General features: G+C 38.1%; 1 protein-coding gene across 16 annotated transcripts in view; it reads right to left on the reverse strand.

Moving 5' to 3' along the window:
- The window catches only part of BBS9 (Bardet-Biedl syndrome 9), a 517916-nt gene that overhangs the window by 39559 nt on the left and 453911 nt on the right, over positions 1 to 24446 (reverse strand). The window contains exon 21 of one of the 16 annotated variants that reach the window (XM_063609685.1): positions 509 to 2143. The exons of 14 other annotated variants lie outside the window; for them this stretch is intronic. In XM_063609685.1, the coding sequence (XP_063465755.1) occupies positions 2070 to 2143 (74 nt within the window). In that variant the 3' untranslated portion in view covers positions 509 to 2069. Of the gene's footprint in view, positions 1 to 508; positions 2144 to 24446 lie in introns of those variants that run through there. One more of the 16 variants, XM_063609684.1, reaches the window with a different exon arrangement.

The following is a 24446-nucleotide window of genomic DNA, read 5'->3' on the forward strand; positions in this document are numbered from 1 at the left end:
TATTTTATCAGCAGGTGAATTACAGTAAGATATTTCTAGCCATTGTCATAAAAACAAACAAAAACCAACAACAAAAGGAGCTTAGGCCCTCTCTGCAGCTTGCTATTGTAGAGTTAACTGGAAGAGGTAGAGTTCGAAGATTAAGATAGGAAGTGAAGCAGAAGCAAATGTGACTGTCATCTAGAATACTGGAGATCAAAATTGGAATGCAAGGTAAGCAGTGGTATGCTGGTAAATGTGGAACAGCTGGCTTTCCAGGAAAAAAGAGGAAAGCCCCAATCTATAGTGTTCACTCATCTCTGCGGGATGAATACTCCCACTACGGCCAATTTCAAATAACCAAAGTGACATCACCAAATGTACAGCTTGGCAAAGATGTGTAGTAGCACACTATTATCTAGTATTTTCACCAGATTCCATAGACGTAAATAACCTCAAGGGAATACATAATAGTAAAAGATAGTAAAATAATTAGGAAGAGTTTTGAGTTTGTATTATCTTTGTTTTTAATATGATTTATTTCATTGTAAGTTTATACAATTTTTAATAATGCCTATATATTTAACAATTGACTCACAAAATTTCTAAAAATTCAGCAATTGGTTCTCACTAGCTAGTGCAAGCCAGTTCTAGCACTGACAGTGGGGATGGTATTTGGAGGTTAAGGTTACGCTTTGAAGTCTGGATTCATGGCTCCACATTTATTAGTTAAGTGGCCTTCTTGAGCAAGTTATTTCACTAAAATCTGTCTCAGTTTCCGCATCTTCTAAGAGACTAACGTAGCCCTGCTTCATAAGGGAGAGAGATGAATGTGCATAGTGCCTGGCACATTGAAACACAACTGAAGTCCTATTTTCAGGCCAAAGTCAGGAACACCAAAAGAAGAGTAGGATAAACAGGTCAAGATAAAGTCCCTAAGGTGGGGGTTTGGCAGGGTAGGTTTCAAACAAACTGATATATCCCTAGGGCCAAAGACAGCTGCCAGCAAAGAGAAAAGTGCCTGAAAACCTTAACCAGATGGCCACCTAGGGAGTTGGCTAATCTATTTTACTCAAGCCCTGCCTAATATCTCTCCTGCTACTTGATCTGCTGGGTTCCAATATTTGATTCTACTCCAGCTGAATCGGGCCTCTTAGCTAGCTTGCCTCAAAACCTACTTTGTAATTCAAATAGCCTAAACCAGGGGGTTGGCCAGATAGTTAATATTTTTTAGGCTCTGTGGGCCATCTGGTATCTGGTCTCTGGTACCACTATTCCATTTTGCCGTCATAGTGCAAAAGCAGCCATAGTCAATACATAAATGTGAATGAGCACTGGCTGTGTTCCAATAAAACTTTATTTACTAAAACAGGTGTTGGGCCAGGTTTGGCCTGTGGGCCATAAGTAGTTTGGCAACCCTGGCCTAATCTAAGGCTCATGGAAAGCTTCTCTGCATACAGTATCGTAATTTTCAAACTTCCTAGAGGCATTTAACACTGCCAGATGTCTTATCTTACAGTATTACTACCAGAATATCCTATGGTGTTATTATCATAAGTTTAAAAGCATAGTTTTTGCCCAACTGTGACAAATGTTCTTTCTTGTTGGATAATGGTAAAAAATATTTTCGCTAACAGATTTTACTTTTTAGAATAGTTTCAGATGTGCAGAAAAATTTATCAGATAGTACAGAGAATTCCTATATATCCTCTGCATAGCTTCCCCTATTAATATCTTTCATTAGTGTGGTACATGTGTTACAACTAATGAACCAATATTGATACATTATTATTAACTAAAGTCCATAGTTTATTCAGATTTTTTCATTTTTACTTAATGTCCTTTGTCTTTTTCAGGATGCTATCCAGAATACTTCATAACATTCATTGTCATGTCTCCTTTGGCTCTTCTTGGTTGTGATAATTTCTCAGACTTCGTTTTCGATAGCCTTGACAGTTTGAGGAGTACTGGTCAGGTATATTGCATGATACTTTTCTATTGGAATTTGTCTGATGTCCTTCTTATGATTACACTGGGGAAATTTTTTTAAATAAGGTTTTTTCCCATAAACTCTTCGAGTTTCCAATATCTCACAATTGTCTCCAGGAGTTTCTCTCTTCCTCTATCAAAAGTGAAGCCAAGTGGGCAGTGAACAGAGAGGCCCCTGAAGGAGAGAAGGCAAAGAACAAGGCTTAAGTCTTGGACGGTGGAGTTCAAGTTATCACAATTGTGGACCAAGCTGCAGCTAGCTGTAGGACTCAAGGCAGATCATCAGTTGCCCCATCTTTAAAGAGGGGTTGATGTTGAGGCCGACTGTGAGCATGCCATGAGGGATGTAAACCTAGCATCACGCTCAGCACACCGTGCATTTTATCACCTCCTGCCTTCTATTTTTTTCGTATACATGCACTTTCTGCACCATCTTTTTGTGAAATCAAAGAATTGTAGATTTAGGTTTAATCACTTTCGTGTAGTAGATATCAAGACAGAGGCTCAGCGAGAGGAACTGATGCCGCAAATGTCCCAGAGCTAGGCAGGTTCCCCTCCTTCCTATCGCACTAGGGCTTTCTCAATAACACATTTTTTTTTTCCAGAAGATCTTAATGGATTTGCTTGTCAGTTGGCTGTCCCAACTAGTCCTTCCTTTCAATGATACAGAAAATCCAGACGGCTGGCAAGCTGTTCTGTGGGTATATTTGAAGACTTTGCTGGTTTATTTTCTCTCAATAGTGACCTTTGTAATAAACTGGGTATTGGATGAGAGTGTCCCACTCCTTCATAGAGGAGAAAATCTTTTCTTCTTTTTTCTTCATGTATTTAAGAGGAATCAGACAAGTAGACACATTTAGAGAATCACAAATGACCACAGACCTTGTTCTGACTTGCCAAAGAATATTCTGTTTGCATGACCTGAATTGCCACTAAGAATTAAAAACAGCAGAAACCTCCAAAATATACACCAGTTACATTTTTCTTTCGATCAAGATTTATTTGATGAATAAAGTGTTTTTTTGAGATTTCATTTCAATGGTTTATAATTCATGTGCAGTGTGAGGAACGGGTCCTTTGAAAAGAATATCACACTATCTTAAATATGAAGCTTCCCTCAGACTCAGAGATTCTATAAATATATTCATTTGGAGAAATTTTACTCTGTGTGTGTGCGTGTGTGTGTGTGTGTGTGTGTGAGACAGAGAGAGAGAGAGAGATGATTCATATATATGCACATAGGTACATAGACATGTATAAATTTTCTGATAATTCTCTACTCTGTTAGTTTTTCCAGTTGTTTCAAATATTTTTTTCTAGCCCAAGGAGAATGTAAGCTATAAAAAGCCAGGCATCTGCTGTATGCTTGTGTAGCAACACTGGCTGAATATTTAGAAACTTTTTGGCAAAATGGAAGAATAGAAGGAAGGGGGATGGGCAGGAGAGAGGGAGACAGGATGAAAAGCAAAGGGGAGGAGAAAGAATGGATCATAACATATTTTATCTTTCTGTGTATGCACTTCTACACAAGATATTAGAGGTGATTTACAAAAGGTGTAAATGACAAAATAGCATATCATACAAAATATATTAGCAGTTAGAAGAATGTAAACCAGAATAGGAGGTATAGCGAGGAAGAATCATGGATAAACACAGACAAGGACTTACACAAGGGCTACAATGGAGACAAAATGCAAAAAGTTATGAAGAAAAAGTGGGACTGCACTTCCTCTGATCCATCCTCCATGACCTCTCTTCTTCCACACTGGACTTCAGACCAAAGGGCTCAGTCCTCACTTGGACTTAACTTTTCCTCAAGAGCACCCAATTGGTAAAGCTATGATGGTGGGTATTTTTTTGACTAATTATATATATATAATTATATATATATATATAAAATTATATATATATAAAATTATATATATCAATAGTCACACACACACACACACATATCAATGTGTGTGTGTGTGTAGTTGTTTCTGTTCTGTGCTCAGGGGCCATCTTGGAAAGCCAACATTTCTGTGAAATTGTTGATTTATTTTTATTTTTATTTTACTTTAAGTTCCAGGATACAAGTGCAGAATATGCAGGTTTGTTACAAAGGTATATGTGTGCCATGGTGGTCTGCTGTACCTATCAACCTGCCATCTAGGTTTTAAGCTCCACGTGCATTAGCTATTTGTCCTAATGCTCTCCCTCCCCTTGCCTCCAACCCCATGACTGGCCCCAGTGTGTGTTGTTCCCCTCCTTGTGTCCATATGTTCTCACTGTTCAACTCCCACTTATGAGTGAGAACATGTGGTGTTTGGTTTTCTGTTCCTGTGTTAGTTTCCTGAGGAAGATGGCTTCCAGCTTCATCTATGTCCCTGCAAAGGACATGATCTCATTCATTTTTATAGCTGCATAGTATTCCATGGTGTATATGTGCCACATTTTCTTTATCCAGGTTATCATTGATGGGCTTTGGGTTGGTTTCATGTCTTTGCTATTGTAAATAGTGCTGCAATAAATATACGTGTGCATATGCCTTTACAGTGGAATGAGTTATATTCCTTTGGGTATATACCAAGTAATGAGATTTCTGGGTCAAATGGTATTTGTGGTTCTAGATCCTTAAGGAATCGCCACACTGTCTTCCACAAAGGTTGAACTCATTTACATTTCCACCAACAATGTAAAAGCTAAAAGCGTTCCTATTTCTCCACAGCCTCACCAGCATCTATTGTCTCCTGACTTTTTAATAATTGCCATTCTGACTGGTGTAAGATGGTATCTCTTTGTGGTTTTGATTTGCATTTCTCTAATGATCAGTGATGTTGAGCTTTTTTTTTCATGTTTGTTGGCTGCATAAATGTCTTCTTTTGAGAAGTGTCTGTATCCTTTGCCCACTTTTTGATGGGGTTGTTTTTTTTCTTATAAATTTAAGTTCCTTGTGGATTCTGGATATTTGGATATTAGACCTTTGTCAGATGGGTAGATTGCAAAAATTTTCTCCTATTCTGCATAGTGCCTGTCACTCTGATGATAGTTTCTTTTGCTGCGCAGAAGCTCTTTAGTTTAATTAAATCCCATTTGTCAATTTTGGCTTTTGTTGCAATTGCTTTTGGCGGTTTTGTCATGAAGTCTTTACCCATGCCTATGTCATGAATGCTATTGCCTAGGCTTTCTTCTAGGACTTTTATGGTTTTGGTTTTTACATTTAAGTCTTTAATCCATCTTGAGTTAATTTTTATATAAGGTCTAAGGAAGGGGTCCAGTTTCAGTTTTCTGCGTATGGCTAGCCAGTTTTCCCAGCACCATTTATTAAATAGGAAATCCTTTCCCCATTGCTTGTTTTTGTCAGGTTTGTCCAAGACGAAATGGTTGTAGATGTGTGGTCTTATGAAATTGGGTTTTCAAAGGCACTCACTGAGCAGACATTTCCCAGAATAACATATATATAGGAGATTGTTAATAAATACAACAGGCATAGACCTCATCAAAGCACATCTTGGAAATAAAGCCCTTGGGAATGGAACATTTTGCTTACTGTGCTCTTAACACAGCATGGTGAATCAGGTTGACACCATTCAATGCTGCTGCTGCTCTCTAGGTAAGACTGGAGGACTTATGTCCATTTCTCTCTCCTCTCCATTTCTACTCTACTCTTCACTGTGTTGTCATGTAGAGGCAAAACTCCCTTAACCAGGTATAATTTTACAGTTTCAAACTCAGCAAAGCAGCAGAAGAAAATGCCTTTCTATATAGTCTTAGGTTTCCAGTGCCAACATATGATATTGTTTTCTACGTTCCTTGTAAATCCATCCCATGACTTTTCTTTCTCCCTGTTTTTGCAGAAACAATGCTGACAGAGACAACAGTGTTTAGCTGCAGAGGGGCAGGTGAAGGTCATTGTAGTATGTGTCCAATAGGATGCCCCGCGAAATGTATGGAGCTCAGTTCTGCTGCCTAATAACCAACTTTGATCCCCACAACATGGTGGGAACTGAAAGTGTGTTTAAGACTATGCATGTACCCATGTTTGAAAATATTTCCATTTCACACCTCACAGCAGAGACAAAGTGTGTGAATAAAAGGGAGTCTAATACATTTTAAGAGGTCCAGCATGTGTCTCAACAAGTTTTAAAATCCCCGTAAAGGCTGAATACTAAGTCCCTTAGGGTATAAGGGCTCCAGTCAGAGAGTTGGGATTTAAGAGAGCAGGGTGCTGCTGGTATTAAGATGTTTCCACAACTTGAATAATGATAGGTGTCCAAGTACTCTTTTAGCTGGATTGCTGGTTAGAATTCAGGCTCACTTGGTGGTGAGAATAAAGAAATTATAGAAACATAGCCATTTTCATCCATTGATAATTACGTAAACAGAATGTACTAAGCAGAAAAAGTTCTATTTACAAAAAAGCAAGCACAGTCCATAAATCCTACAGATTGGAATGGATCCAGGTTAAGAATTTCTCCAGATGTCAGTCTGAAAACAGGGCTTCATAAAGTGAATTCCCCAATTAATTGTTGGCAAGAGCGGTCTCTACACTATGTTGGTGCATTGCGATCCCCTACCATATATAGGTGAATTGCTGTCTGGCCCTATCGATCGTTAATCAGTTATGATACAACAAAACTCAGAGAAAAGCAGCTGGGATCAGCACAAATTCTTCTGATATGGCGAGAAGGTACTGTAAAATTACTGCTCAGGAACTCGGAGCTCTGTTCACTGAAGGAAATGAGAACTCTTCTATTTATTTGCATTACATCTGTTTTTCTAACACATTTAGTTCTTAACCTAGAGCACTAGGACAGACACACACCCAGTAAGAACATAAACATGGAACCTAAAAAAACAAAACAAAAAAAACCTCTACTCACTATTTTGTTAAAGTCTTCAATCACAATGTTTTTACACATGTTAACAAGGCCATTAAATTCTCCAAACAGGAATACAAAAGTATTGCCCAGCCATTGTGAGAAGGTGGGGAGGAAAAGAAAGTTAATATTTGCTTTTCCTTGCCATCTGATCAATGTCTGGAACACTCTGCAATGAAATGTAAGATCTACTGTCTTTCAACTAACTCTTCACTATACAGTACAATGTTTTCTAGTTCAAAAAGAAGGTATTTGTGATTTTTTAATTTCCATTTTGTTTCTAAATCCTAAAGAAGTCCAATGTATAATTGGAAAGAGACATAATTTTAAGATATTTCCATTTCAAATACTTTCCTTTTCTAACTCCCTCTTCAGAGACCAATACTCCCTCAAAAGTACACATGCATAAATAAAACATTACAGCTACAGTTGAGAAAGAAAGGAAGCCAATGGTTCTGCAATAATAATTTCTCAAAAAAAATGAAATGAAATGAAATAGTAAGAGCATAACTCCCCTTTGCCTGGACACCACATAATAAGAGAGCTATTCTTCACAGCTTTCCCTCTTGCATCAAGTGGCTAGTCATTCCCCAATGATCCTGGCAACATTTCTTCAACTTGAGTTTCTTTCCACATCCCAATTAAAAGCCATGATCTTGACTAAATTGTGTTGTTGTTAATAATGACAGAGTCTAGGTGGTGATTAGGAAACTGAGAGTCCAGCTGGGTCACTGGCTTGGAAACAGATTGAGAGAAGAGAGAAAAGAACACAACAGCTCCGGAGTGTGCCTGTTTTATCATATCCTTCCACATAGGACAAGGAAACTGAAGAAACACTCAGGACTCATTCCCAGGCAACTCTACTATCTAGTGATATATTTGTTTAACAGCCCATTAAACAATGTCATATTTTAAGGAAAAGAGAAATATACACAGAGTGGCAAACTAAACCATTGATCATAGAAACGGACACTCTGAAAGGGGACATGACATGGCAAGTATCATGTTTCTTGAGCAAAGTCAAAGTCTGGGTCTTCATTCCCTTTCCTTTCAATGCAGAAAATATGGCATGTGCTTTCTGAGAGATTAGGATTAAATTAGATGCTTGTAATGGGCCTACCACAATGCCTAGCGCAGAGAAAGACTACCAGTAAATGTTAGCTATTATTTTCAGTTCTAACTCCCAATATATATTAGTCATTACAAGTTACAGCCAAATACACATGAAACTGCAGGCCATGAATACAGCATAAATTTATATATGACTTTCTAAAAAATGCTCAGGTAAAAAAGTTGAGGATGGAGTAAGTAGACCAGTGGTGGAATGTTTATAGCTGAACCCAGTGGTGAATGGCAAAATTGTCACCAAGGCATTAAAAGTTATTCACATGAAAATACTGTACACATCCCTTTTAAAATGAAACCACGGATAGTCTACTATCATAGATAACCACTCCTCTGAGATTACAATAGGAATTTTTAAAGGGCTCAAATGATGATGATGATGATGATGATGGTGACGACGGCCAGGGGTACATAATCACATTCATTGTTTTCTATTTACCAGCAGTCCTATTACTACTGAGAAATGCAAACCCACAAGATAATAAGACACAAATGGATGAAACATTAAGATAAAAGGGTAAAACAGTGGTAGGTTTGCTTTCTCATGGGAAATTGTAATGGCCAGCAGCTGAACCTTGAAAGAGGAAGTCTGCTGATCTAGTGTTACTAAACATAGGAGGCAGCCAAGGAACAGAGAAATAGAGCAATGTATTTAAATGTATGCCTTGAAGGAAGCAAACACCAATTATTTTTATATGACTTTAATTCTCCCAGTGAATACTTTATGGGTGTTGGCAAGTCCTTCTGGAAAAGGAAGGGATTATTAATGAAGGATTCAGTGGCAACTGCTCACCAGTGCTCTAAGAAATAACACTTAACAAAGAATCATTTAGTTCACACCTCATCTCTAAAGACATAGAAATTTTAAGGATCCTTTTAAAAAATAGTAAAATATTATGTTCACATGCAAAGCCCTTTCTATTTTAGTTTCCAAATGATTCTATAGCCTGCGTGATAAACAAATCAGCTTCCCAAGGAAAATAAACATATAGAGGGAAGGAGTTAAATTTTTTTCCTCTTATGCAAAGAGTAGGTGCTTAATATTTACTTGTTGACTTAAAAAGGAATTCATGAAACTTGAGGAAATACAGCCTAAAAAAAAAGTCATCATTTAAGAATGTTCCACCACATCCTTCCAGGATTGTGGGCTGAGCACAGCCCACTAATGTATAGGCTAGTAAATCTAAGGAAATGACCAATCAGCTCCTGTATTCTATCCTGTTTCTCCAAAAACATAACCCATTCACTCTAGCAAATTCCTATATTATGTAAAATGAAATCTCTCTAGTTAACTGCCTGCTCTTAAAATTCTCCAGTTGCTTCAAAAGCATGGCCTCTGGAACTAAACCGTCAGAATTTTAATCCCAGCTCCACAATTACTAGTTTTTTTTTAAAAAAGAAAAACTAGTTACTTGATCTTTCTCTGCTTCAATTTCCTTATCTGTAAAATGCAGATAATAATTATACCTAGTTCATAGGGTATTGTAAAGATTAAATGAGTAAATGGATGTAAAGCACTTCAAATGGTGCCTGACTCATAGTAAATGATATACAAGTGTTATAATAATAAGCATTTACAGCATCTGCATCATTTTTGCCCTATACTGCCAAATTATTCTAGTCTAAGCCTGAGATTCTCACATAAGATGAGTGGGGAACTGAAGGTACAAAGGGTAGTAAATTTTAGGAAGACAGAGCAGCAACTATAGCTATCTAGGAACACCAATAGCTGGGTTAAATAGTCAAATAAAATCTTAATTGGTTGTCTGATCTGGTAAAACAAACAAACAAAAACAAACAAACAAACAAAAAAACAGGGGAAAGTAAGAAATAACAGCTTGGTAAAGAAAGAACAAAGATTAGGGTCCAGATCAATAATATAGGACAACAATATACATCAAATCAAGAAAAATTTACTCTTGACCCCACTTTCATGCCAGCATTTTCTTCCGTTTCTTTGCTCCTCTTAGCAGCAAAGCTTCTCCAAAGAGTTCTCTCTATATATGCTCTTCACAACTCTTCTTTTTTCCTTTCTCTCACACATCCATCCCAGTCTAGCTTTTGCCTCTGCCACTCTACAGAAGCTGCCCAAGATCACAATGATCTTCACATGGTTCCATCAATGGGCTAATTTTCAGCTCTCAGCTGACTTGATCTGTGAGCAGCATTTGACACAGCTGATCATTCAGTCTTCCTTGAAACTTTTTTTTGCCTGACTTCTAGGATACCACATTCTACTGCTTTTCCCGTTACCTCACTGCAGGCTCTTTTTCAGTATTCTTTGCTGGTTCCTCCTCTTCTCCCAAACTTCCTAAAAGTTACAATATCCAGCACTCAGTTTTTGGTCCTCATCTCTCTTCTAAACTTACTCCCTTGGTGAATTTATCCAGTCTTCTGGCTTTAAAGTAACATTTTCATGCTGACAACTCCTAATTTTGTAACTCCAGCCCAGATTTCTCTCCTGAACCCCAGACTCATACCCAACTTCTTACTTAATATCTCCACTTAGATCTCTAACAGCATCTCAAACTCAACATGTCCCAAACTTTACTCTTATCCTTCTCCACAAACCTTTCCCATCTGACCCCACAGCCTTCCCCATCTCAACTCCATCCTTTCAGTGTCTCGAGCCAAAACTACTAGAGTCATTCTAAATTCCCTTCTTCCTCTCACATATCGTGTCCATTCTGTTAGGAAATTCTATTGTTTCTACATTTGAAATATATCCAGAATAAGACCATTTCTCACCACTACTACCACTTTGGTACAATCTATCATCATCTCTTACCTGAATTACAGTAATCTGCAGTTTTGCCATCTGTAGTTTAAGTTACCTGCAATCAACCCCAGTCTGAAATATTAAATAAAAAATTCCAGAAATAGGCTGGGCGCGGTGGCTCACGCCTGTAATCCCAGCACTTTGGGAGGCCAAGGCGGGCGGATCACGAGGTCAGGAGATCTAGACCATCCTGGCTAACACGGTGAAACCCCATCTCCACTAAAAATACAAAAAATTAGCCGGGCGAGGTGGCGGGCGCCTGTAGTCCCAGCTACGCGGGAGGCTGAGGCAGGAGAATGGCCTGAACCCCAGGGGGTGAAGCCTGCAGTGAGCCGAGATCGCGCCACTGCACTCCAGCCTGGATGAAAGAGCGAGACTCCGTCTCAAAAAAAAAAAAAAAAAAAAAAAAAATTCCAGAAATAATCCACAAGTTTTAAATTGCAGTCTGTTTCTGGTAGTGTGATGAAATCCTGGGTCATCCTTCTCCATCCTGCCTGGGACGTAACTCATCCCTTTGTTCAGCACATCCATGCTGCATATGCTACCTGCCTGTTATTGTATAGGAAAACACAGCATTTTTTCGTAGTACAGGGTTCAGTACTATCTGCAGTTTCAGGCAACCACTGGGAGTCTCAGAACACATCCTCCATGGATAAGGAGGAATTACTGTATTGCTAAATTGCTTCTCTGAGTAACCCTTAAATTGGACTGCCCATTTTTACCTCTGACCCCCACTATAGTCTATTCTCAAAAGAGTAACCCGTGATCATTTTAAAAGGTAAAGTCATGTCATTCCTTCATTCAAAATGGTTTTCCCCATTTCACCCCGAGGAAAAGCAAATGAGCAAATGTCTGCACAAAGGCTGCACATGATCTGGTCCCTCCAGCCTCCTCTCCTACCACACCGCCTCACTGTCCTCCTTGCTGTCCCTGGAACACACCAGGCCCATTCCCACTTTAGGGATGGTGCTGACCATTCCCTTTACCTGAAACACTTGTCCCTCTGATTTCTGCATGAATAATTCCCTCACCTTCTTCAAGTCTTTCTTCAAAAATTGCCTTGTGAACAAAGCCTACCCTGACCACCCAATTTGAAATTATAACCATGTGGCCCCCACCCCTTTTCTGACACACATTTCTTTTTCTGTAACACTTAACATTAGCACTTACTACTTTATCACATACATAGTTCACTTATTTATCATGCTTATTGCTTATTGTCTTCACTTGTGAGAATAAGAGTTCCAAAATGGCAGGGATCTCTGTCTAATTTGGTGGCTACAGTATCCTAAGTCTTGGAACAGCGCTTGGCACACAATAAGCACACGATATTTAGTTGTCGACTTAAACGAATCAATTTAGGCTGAGAGATTAGGAGGAAGCAAAGGAAACCAAAATCAATTCTAATTTTACATAGTATTATCTGCCTTTTCCACTGGGAGGTTGGAAAGCAGTTACAACAGAACACAGTATAGAATCTCTTCTTTCTACTCCCCCAGTAGACCTGGCTGCTCCGTGAACCAAAAAAGGTTCTCAAAAAGTTCTTTGCTTTAGCTGATACAAATCTTTAGGAAATGAATTTCACTGGATGAAAACACATGGAGAATTTGTGAGACTGAATAGGTACAACAGCAAAATGTCCACCCCAGAGAAGAAATAAGATCCCAGTAGTAGTTTCTGTAGGAATCAAAGTTAAATAACAGAGCACTTGTAATTCCAGTTCTTGATAATAGTTATTTGTGGATGAAGAAACTGCAACGGAAGGTACAAAGACATCTGTCTGCTTGGGAAATTTCTCAAAATGAATGAAAAAGGATCCATGTTATATCCACTGGGGCATCAAGTTATGGCCTGGAACAGTTTATTTTTCCCAGGCTACTTCAAATCTAAACGTGTTTTTAAAAGCAAGCCCAATGAAAGATTAGATAAACAACTGGACAATGTTTTTTACACTCTGGTAACATAAACATTTCAAATTCCTCCCTCTTTACTAGCATAAATCTCTAATTCCAGAGAAGGTGAAATACCCTGAAAGTTTAAACATTACTTTGAATTATTCACATTTACCTCCATCCCTATCTTATATTTTTTGGCAATAAAAAGTCAGGTTTTGTCCAAACTATGGTACTATGACTCCCTTGCAATTGTCAAACAATTGGACTAACCCCAGCTCTACTTTCTTTGAAGATAGAACATAGCAGCCCTTCCCAATGGTTTCTGTTCTTTTCTTTCTTACCTCCTATACATCCTGCACTGCCCTTTTTCAAACCAAGCTTGTATAAACACAAAGAGGAAATGTAGAACTGTCTGCCTTCAATTAAGCTATGAAAACAATTTAAAAAATTGTATCAAACACAAAAGAGATCAACTGAAATAGAAAACATCAGGCAGAGGAGAGAGCTTTCTCTGGTTAAGGAAAGGGGATAAAGAATAAGAGCTCCAAGAAGCAGCTCTGTGGAAACGCTACACAACGAAGAAAAGGAAGGGAGAGAATGGAGGGAAACAAAGGATGTGAAAACCCAGAAGGAATGAGGATAAGTGGCTCACTGTACAATCCAAAAGTCAGAAGGTATAGGGATGACAGGGTGGTGGCCAGGAGAGAAAATACTGAGCTGAGAGAGCTGTTCCATTGACATCATAGTCCACAGTTTATGAAAGAACTTCACCTGACCCTGGGTCTCACAACTTTGAGCAGTAGAGTACGTTAAAATCTGCACCTTTTTTGTTCTCAATTTTTATTTTAGAATCGGGGGTACATGTTCAGGTTTGGAAGGGGTATATTGCATGATCCTGAAGCTTGGCGTATGAATGGATCCATCACTCAGGTAGTGAGCATAGTACCCAACAGGTTGCTTTTATTAACCTTCACTCCTGCCCTCCCTGATCTTACATTCTGCAGTGTCTATTGATTCTATGTTTATGAACATTGTACCCAATGTTCAGCTTCCACTCATAAGTGAGAACATGTGGTATTTGGTTTTCTGTTTCTGCATAGTTCACTTAGGATAATGGTTTCCAGCTGTATCCATGTTGCTTCAAAAGACATGCTTTCATTGTTTTGGTTTTTTATGGCTACATAGTACTCCATGGTGCATATGTACCACATTTTCTTTATCCAATCCACTGTTGATGGTCACCTGGGTTGATTCCATGTCTTTGCTACCATGAATAGCACTGCGATGAACATACAAGTGCATGTGTCTTTGGGAAAATGATTTATTTTTCTTTGGATATATACCCAGTAATGGAATTGCTGGGTTGCATGGTAGTTCAACTCTCAGTTCTCTGAGAAATCTCCAAACTGCTCTTTATAGTGGCCGAACTAATTCACATTCCTACCTACAGAATATAAGCATTCCCTTTTCTCTGCGGCCTCACCCGGATCTGTTATTTATTTTTTTTTACTTCTTAACAGAAGCCATTCTGACTGGTGTGAGTTGGTATCCCATTGTGGTTTTGAGTGACATTTCTCTGACGATTAGTGATGATGAGCATTTTTTCAGGTTTGTTGGCTGCTTGTATGTCTTCTTTTGAGAAGTATCTGTTCATGTCCTTTGCCCATTTTTAATGAGGTTATTTGGTTTTTACTTGTTTATTTGTTTAAGTTCCTTATAGAAAATCTGCACCTTTATGCCCCAGAAAAACCACACATCAAGTTAGCTCCCAGGCAAATTACCCAATACCTTTGAGTTTCTATTTCTTCATCTGAGAAACCAAAGTATCTTCCTGAAACTGATTGTGAGGAGTAAATAAAATCTTATGTAAGGCATCAGAGGTAAAGTCATGCTCAGTAATTGGCAGTTATTATAATAAATGATAAAAAGATTTACTGACCCAAGGTCAGACAATGAGCCAATGACCCTATTAGGAGTAGAGCCCAGGTCTGCTGTGTCATGAGTATTTTCTACCAAAGCACACAGCAGTAGTGAGAGAAACACAGAATGCAGAAATTGAAGAAACTCAAAAAAAGGTATGAATGTACAAGGCAGGAATGTACAGATTATCTACAGTTTAGATAATGCAGACAACTAGATCCAGACTATGGGTTTTGAGGGGTGATGAACCGGATGCAATTTTTATATAAGAATATGTTAATCATAATTGAATAATAATTATATTAGTACCTTTTTTTAGCACTTATGTGCTAGCCATAGTGTTACTTATTTTGTGTTTGCTCATTTAATAGTGATCTAGAATGGTAGTGATTAGTGTCTCATTTCACTAATGATGAAACTAAGCTGTAAAAAGCTTAAGTGACTTGCTTAAAGTCACATACATAGTGATGGGGAGAACTTGAATTCAAATCTGTTATATGCTGACTCCAAAATTCAAGTCTAAACCATCCCATTATCTCGCTTCTCCTTGTCAGAAAGGAAAGACACACAGAAATGCAGTTGTGAATTACTGTCCAAACAATCTGAGTTCTAGATTGGCAAAAAGAAGATCATGGTATATACTCCATATCCTCAACACCTACCACATCCCTTGCTCAAAAGAAAAGTGAAAGGGTTTGGGAAAATCACTGAAGTTTCCTCTTAGTAAAAAAGGAATTAGCACAGAAGTAACTTAAAGAGACACCAATGAAGATAGACCCTGAGACTGTCTAAAAACATCTTACACTGTTTTAAAAGAATTCAGCATTGGTGGATACTTCTATAGGAATCCAGCACATAATTACAAAGGAGAGAAAGTGGCTCATTAGAGTAGATAGGATTTACAACTAAAAAGAAGTAAAATAATAAAGTGGAAATAAAGCCTTTACCAATTCTGTTGAGGAAAAAGAAAATCAATCTTCTGAAAGTTGGGAAAATTCAAAGGAGTTCATAGAGGATAAAATTTAATTACAACAAATATAAAGGAAAAATGATTAAAAGAATGATCATAGGGAAGGGAGCTTGGCATCTTTCTAAAGATGCCGGACAGTGGTAGAACATTTAACATTTCTAGGAAGATCTATTTTCCAAAGTTAGTATCACCATGCTATAAAACCACCCAAATCCCTGAGTACAAACTCATTCAGGAAAAAACTTGAGAGCAATTATTTCATGCATGTATATGTACGCAAAACCCAAATTAAGGTATTAGTAATTCAAACTCAGAATCATATTTTTAAAAGTATAAAGATAACTTGATCCAGAAATGCAAAATGATTCAATTAAGTCCTCAAAAAATATATCAAAATGGAATCTCAATAGAGGATAATATTTAACATCCACTTCTAATTTTCAAAAAAAAATAGAGATTCCATAGTGTAATGATGAGCACTCTGGACTGTAATTTTTAAAAAAAATGCCAGTGAACTAGGAATAAGGATCTAAAACTAATCGGCAACATAAAATTTATAAATAAAGCAGATAAAATATTCACATTAGTATTAGGTTAAAAATAAGGATCTTAGCTATCACAACTACTACTTAACATTGTTCTAGAAATTCAAAGCAGTATAATAAGATATTTTAGAAAGGAAGAAATGTATGCATTAGAAAAAAGAATGATCATAACTTACAGATGATATAATTGTAGACCTAAAAAATTCCAAAAATATAAAATAAAAAGTCTTATTTTCCACCTATCACATAGACTAGGTAGAAGATTACAAAATACATGTAAAGGGTAATAAGTATGAAAATGTTGATCATTTCTCTCTGCATTAACAATATCCACTTAGAAAATACAGTGGAGGGGTTATTATATTCAAAGTAACACCAATTAAATTATATCCTCTGCCAGGGATGTTCCTTTAAATAACATTCTTCATGAATCAGCTTAAAGAATAACTATGATAATAATTACAGAAATAATAATAATGACAATGGCTAATATCTATCAAGTGCTTCTAAAAGGCAAGTGCTATTCTAAATGAGATATATGTAATAACATTCAACACTGGTAACAACATCTACAAGGTAATGCTATTATAATCTCCCCTTTACAGATGAGAAAACTGAGGCACAGAGGGGTTAAATAACTTACCCAAGGTCACACAGCTAGTTAGTGTGAAGCTATGATACAAACTCAACCAAAAATGTGGCTCTAAAACCATGTTCGTAGCATTTGGCCCCTCTAGGTCACTTCCTCTGTAAAATTTTTTCCAGCCCCAAATCCAGAGTCAAGCCCTAGCTCTCAGACACCCTAGATGTTCCCAAAGGGCACATCACATGTTTTGGCATCTTTATTTGTGCATCTCCTGTACCAGACTCTCCTATGCTGAGGATTTTATCTTGTCCTGGCTTGTATCTCCCATAATTAAGCACAATCACTTCGATAAAACGGCTTTCAATAAATAAATAAAAACTATATATGAAAATTAAAGAAAACAAATATCAAGAATCCAATGTGAGAAATATATATATAAAGAGAATCACGGGGGACAGGACAGGGCAGGGCAGGACAGGACAGGACAGGACAGGACAGGACAGGACAGGACAGGAAAGGGAAAGGAAAGGAAAGGAAAGGAAAGGAAAGGAAAGGAAAGGAAAGGAAAGGAAAGAAAAGGAAAGGAAAGGAAAGGAAAGGAATATCTAGTCTATAGATAGTCTGTCTATAGATAAAGAAGTCTATTTATCTATCTATCATAGATCTATCAAATGGATGTGAGCTGATGCAACAATATCAACCAAAACACCAAAAAGCAACACAAATAAATAAAAATAGGGAGAAAGGGTAGAGGGGAGAAGAAACGAAAGTACTGAGCATCCGCTACTTGTCAGGCGTGGTGCTAAATGCTTTCATATTAAGATATGTCACTGAAGTAGTCAAAAAGGAGATTTCTTTACTACTATGTCTGAGCTTGGTAAGGTTAGTCTTAGAAAAAATAGAATTCTGTTTTCAGACATATGCGGGTCAAATTGCAGATACCAGCAAAAGGAAACAAGAGGGTATATTCAAGACAATGCAAAATACAGGAGAAAGGACAGGCTCCCACATTACTTAGTTCTGGACCAGCAGTCTTGTTCCAAAGGCTGGTCCTCTGGCAGCAGGCAGGAAAAGATGTGGTATGGAGCTCCCACAAACTGAGCAGAGGTGCAACACCATGGCAGTCATAAGGGGACACATTTAACAAGAAAGTATGAGGATGGGAAAGGATGTTGCCAAGTTTAAATTAAGAAAAGTCTTTCATCACCCAAATCCTCATATTCTCTTTAAGTCCACATAAACATACAATGTGGCAGATCTGCTCCTGGAGGGCTTTAAGATGTTCCTAACTAAATGTTTACTGAATTGAATAAAATGAATGGGCAGGAGGTCAAGTGAGTAGAAACAGAACCTGAAGGGCAAAGGTGTCCAGAAATGTTAACTATGTAACTTTGACCTTATGAGCATCTGATGCAGTGTGTGTGTGTCTCTGTGTGTGTGTGTGTGTGTGTTGTAGAAACAAGGTGTAACTATGAAAAGGGAACAGTGATCATATCATTCTTGTACTTATAAGCCTTAAGTGGTTCCGTTTAGCTTTTCAGAGTAGACTGCAGTTCTCCCAACCTGTCCTGGCCTTCACTTAGCCCCTTCCCAGCCTCCTCTGATGGACATCACCCCTTCCAAGCAGCCCCATGGGTCTGCTCACATTACGTTTCCAAGCCTCCTCGCACTGTGCCCCACCTCTGTGCCTTTTTGCATGCATACAGTTCACTCAGCCTGGAACACCTCTGCCTCCTACTTGGCCTAACTCCTCCATATTTTCCAACATCCACTCAGATGTCTGATAGGCCTTCCCTGACCCCGTGCCCTGACTGAGATAACTCAAGGACTTTGAGTCAATATTTGTTACAGCAAAGAGGGGCTAGGGGTAGGTGAGAAAACCAAGCAGAAAAAAGACAAGTCATGATTTTACATCAAGTCTTAAGAAAAAGAAAAGAAAAGAAAAAATCACAACGTTCTGCAAAGGCCTGGAAGGCTCACCAATGACTGACTATGGTGTAAAATAATTGGAAGTAAAACTGTCTAGACAACACAAAAGAAGGAAAATAAGAAAAGGAGAAAAAAGAGTACATTAGTCTATTAAGAAATTGATAGTAAATTATTCTGGAAATCGTGTATGTTTAAATTCATGTGCGTGAAAAACAAACTGAAACAGTATATGCTATATATATTACAGCTTTTACTTTCTAAAAACCTTGTAAGGATAAAATGAGATCATATAAATGATTTTGGAAAGGTCAGAATATCATATAAATGTTAGTGGCTATCATCATTCTGGAACCAGTAAGGCTTTTGAACCCAAACTTATACAAGAATAACCCTCTTGGCAGGGAATACTTCTAACTTTCATGAAAATAAAAACCAGCTATTTATCAGCTGGGCTCCGTTTGTTACTACAGAAGGCTGTTCAGATAAGTAGATGTAGCCAAAGTCTCTGAGTAAGTTACGTGAGCCTTCTTGCACGACAATTGCTTCTTTATTTGATGTCTATTTGTCAAGCAGAGATACAGCTAGACAGGCTATAAAACAAAGCTCTGTTTTTACAGGAACAAGTTAAGGAGGAGGTAAAGTGGCTTTTTATGCACAAGAATATGGGCTTAATGTGCCACAGTCATAACGTTTATAGATGTAAATAAAGTCTCTGGACATACGGTGACCTTCCATTTCACCAGTCAGAAGAACTCACTCTGCTATCATTTAATTCTATTAGAGAAACTACTTATTTTTGAAATGAATGTCCTATTTTATAGTCTTTTTCCCCAAAGCAAGTACAAAGTGTCTTGGCCCAAGATGGACATTTTAGAACAAAAAAACAAACAAAAAAGATTCTTCTCACTCTCTTCCTCTCTCTCCCTCCCTCTCTCTCTCTCTCTCTCTCACACACACACACACACACACACAAATACACACAAAATACACACCTTTCGGTAAGTGGTAGACAAAGGCTTTCTCTGAAGGCCATGGCCAATGACTGGCTATATAACACAGCTTGTTATGGATACTTACCAATGTTTAAAACAACATTTACTTTTTCCAAAGGTTCTGTTCTAAATGATATGGTTCCCAATGCAGACAGAGCATTAAACCTCTAGCACTCCAAGTTACTGAATCACGGGTTTCAGTGATATTCAGGGAAACCCTAAGCATATAAAACTGAAAAAATCCAAAATTGTCTTAGCATCCTGGCTGCATCCATCACCCTATATATGTTCAAACTGGAATGATTTCTGTTGTATCCCTTTCAGCTATTTCTGGAAGAGATGAATGAATAACTCCCATCTGCCAGTTTGATCTGTAAAAAATTTCCCCTCAGTGAAATTATTCTTTAACAATCTTCCAGAATATTCTCTGGTTCAGCCTCTTGTAGGGTTCTTTGATGTTTTCTCTGGTCTCTTTTGAGCAGCACATGGGTAGTCATCACTTAAAAAGGAAAAACAAAGTCTTTTCTTGGCAACACAAGCAATAGCTATCATTTTGCATACAAATAAGCAATCTTATTTCTTGACTGTTACCTACTTCATTTCTACCTAAGTCTACTTCTATAAACTTACTTCTACAGGGCTCACTACAATTATATGGATGCTAAATAAGCATGTTAAAAAACAGTCCATTTCTCCCATTGTCCCTGAAAGACAATGCCTCATGATTTTCTTTTCTCGAGTAATCATCTAGTAGATGTGTCAACTAACCATGTTACCTGCGCTAACTGAGCTACATGACAGAAAATCATCTAGTGCAGAGGGTACCGTGCTGGAGTGAGATTCCTGGGCTTCAGTTCCTGCTCCACAGCTGAATGGCCTTTGGCAAGTCACCTAACCAGCAGAGGCCTCTATTCAGTCATCTAAAAGTAGGGGTGTAATAAGTACCTATCTTGTAGGATTTTTAAAATGATTAAAGTTCCCATAAGGATATGCCAGGCATACAAAAGTAGTCGACAAATGTTATTGTTATCATAAATAAATTGGTTTTAAAACAGATAATAATTAAATAAAACTTTTTGCTGCATTTATGGTGTTCCAATCGAGTAATGACACAGAAAAGAGAGTTCTTCATAAAGAATATACTAGGTATGAAGCAAACATTATAGATTACATTTTTTTGGTTGGTGTTCTGTCCCAAATGAATGAATTCATCCAGCTGAGCATAAACTGCTTAGTTTTAAATTTTTAAACAAACATTTGCCTTAGAGTGAGGAGGTGGAGGGAATTGGGTAATTCTCTAATCTGTCTTGAAATGCTTGGCTGACATTTTATTTTTTTCACCATCATCAGGGGTACTGGGAAGCTCACTAACACTTTATTGAAATGGATTCTGAAGTCTGGTTGTTGTCCAGGTCATCTTATAATTTAACTTCTCTTCATCTGATCATTAAAATGACAGGTAATATCCTAGCCACTGTTGAAACTCTTTTATGTTGGAGGCTCAAATTGATGGAAAACAAACCTCAGTGCTTCAAGACAGGGCTGTGATACATGCCGGGGCTAAACCTTCCAAAGAGTGTAATAAACATATTTAAACTCTTAACAATTTAGAAAATGAATTCCCGTTTGCATGACACAAATAAATAAGACCAACTTGAGACAGTGGATGGCTTGGTGACCCTAAGACCTGGCAATACTAGGAAACAAGACAAACATACTGTCCTGTTCCATCTCAGATAGAATAGGGTCTTCTGTACTGGCTCCCTTTCAGCTCATAATGAAGTGTTTCAGAGGATGAAGTGGTTTGTCTTTTTTGGAGGCCCCTGAAGGACAGGATGAGTTCCAAGCTAAACACTGAAAAGGATGGCCCTTCAAAAATTTCCCACTTTTATTAGGGATTTCAAATAGGAATGCCCAATACTAAGATTTTCAAGTTGTCAGGACTTAGGGCCAAAGAGCAAGTTTTAGCTTTCTGACTGTGGAGAAACAGACAGCCCTGAAGCCTGGTGGGAGAGCAGAGCCTGCAAAAGGCGGCAGCCTAAAGCCGCTGAATGCGCTTCTTTGAACACAGGATTTTCATGTTCTGGTACTTTCAATGCATATTTCCTTTGGGCTTTACTCCAATGTTTCACACTAGTTCTTGCATATGTTTTTGCATATGCTTTGCTAAGTATATTCTGAATCCAGTTGGAAGACTACACCATTGTCCTTTGTCCTAGAGATATAGGAAATATGAAAGCTTATATACTGATATGGGATAGATTTTAACAGCTCAGGCATCTCAGAACACAGCTGTGATGATGAGTCCTTCCCAAAAGGCAATGCAACATAAAAGCATAAATTCCTACCTGAAACCTTGGTTGTTTTTTTTTTTTTTTTTTTTTTTCAGGCTGTGTGTGGCAGGGAGATTGTGCTGCTAGGTGAGTGGTAATACACTCAACTTCCCACGTAACTTCTGGTTTATCTTCTAGAACTTGCCAAAACTAGGCTTCAAATATTTAGCAGAGTTCTCCACCAAAACAAGAGAAATATGTAGAGCAGTGCAAAGGTAGTCTCAAAGGGCCTGCACAAACAGGTGACTTCCTGTGAAAAAGGAAGAAGCAGTCTCTGGCATTGTCTTGCTCCATTCCAGACCACAGCTGAACAAGTATTGTGATTTCTGGGATTGCAAGTCATCCCACTTGGGAGTGTCCTGCCTTGTAGGGAAGAATAAGCATTGGAGTCAGGAGTCCAGCTTACTCATTTCCTACCAGCTCTGCCTCACCACTGTACTGCAACCTTGGGCAAATTGCTTAAAATCTCTAAGACTCAGTTTTCTCTATACACTGGTGGTAATAGCTTCTCTCCTTATTTGAAGATCGATGTAGAAATCAAATGTGATAACCTGTGTGAAGGCATGATAATAGTATAAAATTATTACAAATAAAAAAATAAAGTGATAGGGCAAAGATATGTCTGAATCCAATTTTCGGCCTTCTTAGCAAGAGGACATTTTTTTTAAATTATACTTTAAGCTCTAGGGTACATGTGCACAATGTGCAGGTTTGTTACATAGGTATACATGTGCCATGTTGGTTTGCTGCACCCATCAACTCATCATTTACATTAGGTATTTCTCCTAATACTATTCCTCCCCTACTCCTCAATCCCCCGTCAGGCCCCAGTGTGTGATGTTCCCTGCCCTGTGTCCAAGTGTTCTCATTGTTCAATTCCCACCTATGAGTGAGAACATGCGGTGTTTGGTTTTCCCTCCTTGTGATAGTTGGCTGAGAATGATGGTTTCCAGCTTCATCCATGTCCCTGCAAAGGACATGAACTCATCCTTTTTTATGGCTGCATAGTATTCCATGGTGTATATGGGCCACATTTTCTTAATCCAGTCTATCATTGATGGACATTTGGGTTGGTTCCAAGTCTTTGCTATTGTGAATAGTGCCACTATAAACATATGTGTGCATGTGTCTTTATAGTAGCATGATTTATAATCCTTTGGGTATATATCCAGTAATGGGATCACTGGGTCAAATGGTATTTCTAGTTCTAGATACCTGAGGAACCTCCACACTGTCTTCCACAATAGTTGAACTAATCTACTCCCACCAACAGTGTAGAAGTGTTCCTATTTCTCTACATCCTCTCCAGAATCTGTTGTTGCCTGACTTTTTAATGATCGCCATTCTAACTGGCGTGAGATGGTATCTCATTGTGGTTTTGACTTGCATTTCTCTGATGACCAGTGATGATGAGCATTTTTTCATGTGTCTGTTGGCTGCATAAATGTCTTCTTTTGAGAAGTGTCTGTTCATATCCTTTGCCGACTTTTGGATGGGGTCGTTTTTTTTTCTTGTAAATTTGTTTAAGTTCTTTGTAGATTCTGGATGTTAGCCCTTTGTCAGATGGGTAAATTGCAAAAGTTTTCTCCCATTCTGTAGGTCGCCTGTTCACTTTGATGGTAACTTCTTTTGCCATGCAGAAGCTCTTCAATTTAATTAGATCCCATTTGTCTATTTTGGCTTTTGTTGCCATTGTTTTTGGTGTTTTAGTCATGAAGTCCTTGCCCATGCCTATGTCCTGAATGGTATTGCCTTGGTTTTCTTCTAGGGTTTTTATGGTTTAGGTCTAACATTTAAGTCTTTAATCCATCTTGAATTAATTTTTGTTAAGGTGTAAGGAAGGGATCCATTTTCAGCTTTCTACATACGGCTAGCCAGTTTTCCCAGCACCATTTAAATAGGGAATTCTTTCTCCATTTCTTGTTTTTGTCAGGTTTGTCAAAGATCAGATGATTGTAGATGTCTGGTGTTATTTCTGAGGCCTCTGTTCTGTTCCATTGGTCTATATCTCTGTTTTAGTACCAGTATCATGCTGTTTTGGTTACTGTAGCCTTGTAGTATAGTTTGAAGTCACGTAGCGTGATGCCTCCAGCTTTGTTCTTTTTGCTTAGGATTGTCTTGGCAATGCAGGCTCTTTTTTGGTTCCATATGAACTTTAAAGTGTTTTTTTCCAATTCTGTGAAGAAAGTCATTGGTAGCTTGATGGGGATGGCATTGAATCTATAAATTACCTTGGGCAGTATGGCCATTTTCACGATATTGATTCTTCCTATCCATGAGCATGAAATGTTCTTCCATTTGTTTGTGTCCTCTTTTATTTTGTTGAGCAGTGGTTTGTAGTTCTCCCTGAAGAGGTCCTTCAAATCTCTTGTAAGTTGGATTCCTAGGTATTTTATTCTCTTTATAGCAATTGTGAATGGGATTCCACTCATGATTTGGCTCTCTGTTTGTCTGTTACTGGTGTACAGGAATGCTTGTGATTTCTGCATATTGATTTTGTATCCTAAGACTTTGCTGAAGCTGCTTATCAGCTTAAGGAGATTTT

The sequence above is a fragment of the Symphalangus syndactylus genome, chromosome 9, assembly GCF_028878055.3.
Source record: "Symphalangus syndactylus isolate Jambi chromosome 9, NHGRI_mSymSyn1-v2.1_pri, whole genome shotgun sequence".
Classification (NCBI taxonomy): Eukaryota; Metazoa; Chordata; class Mammalia; order Primates; family Hylobatidae; genus Symphalangus; species Symphalangus syndactylus.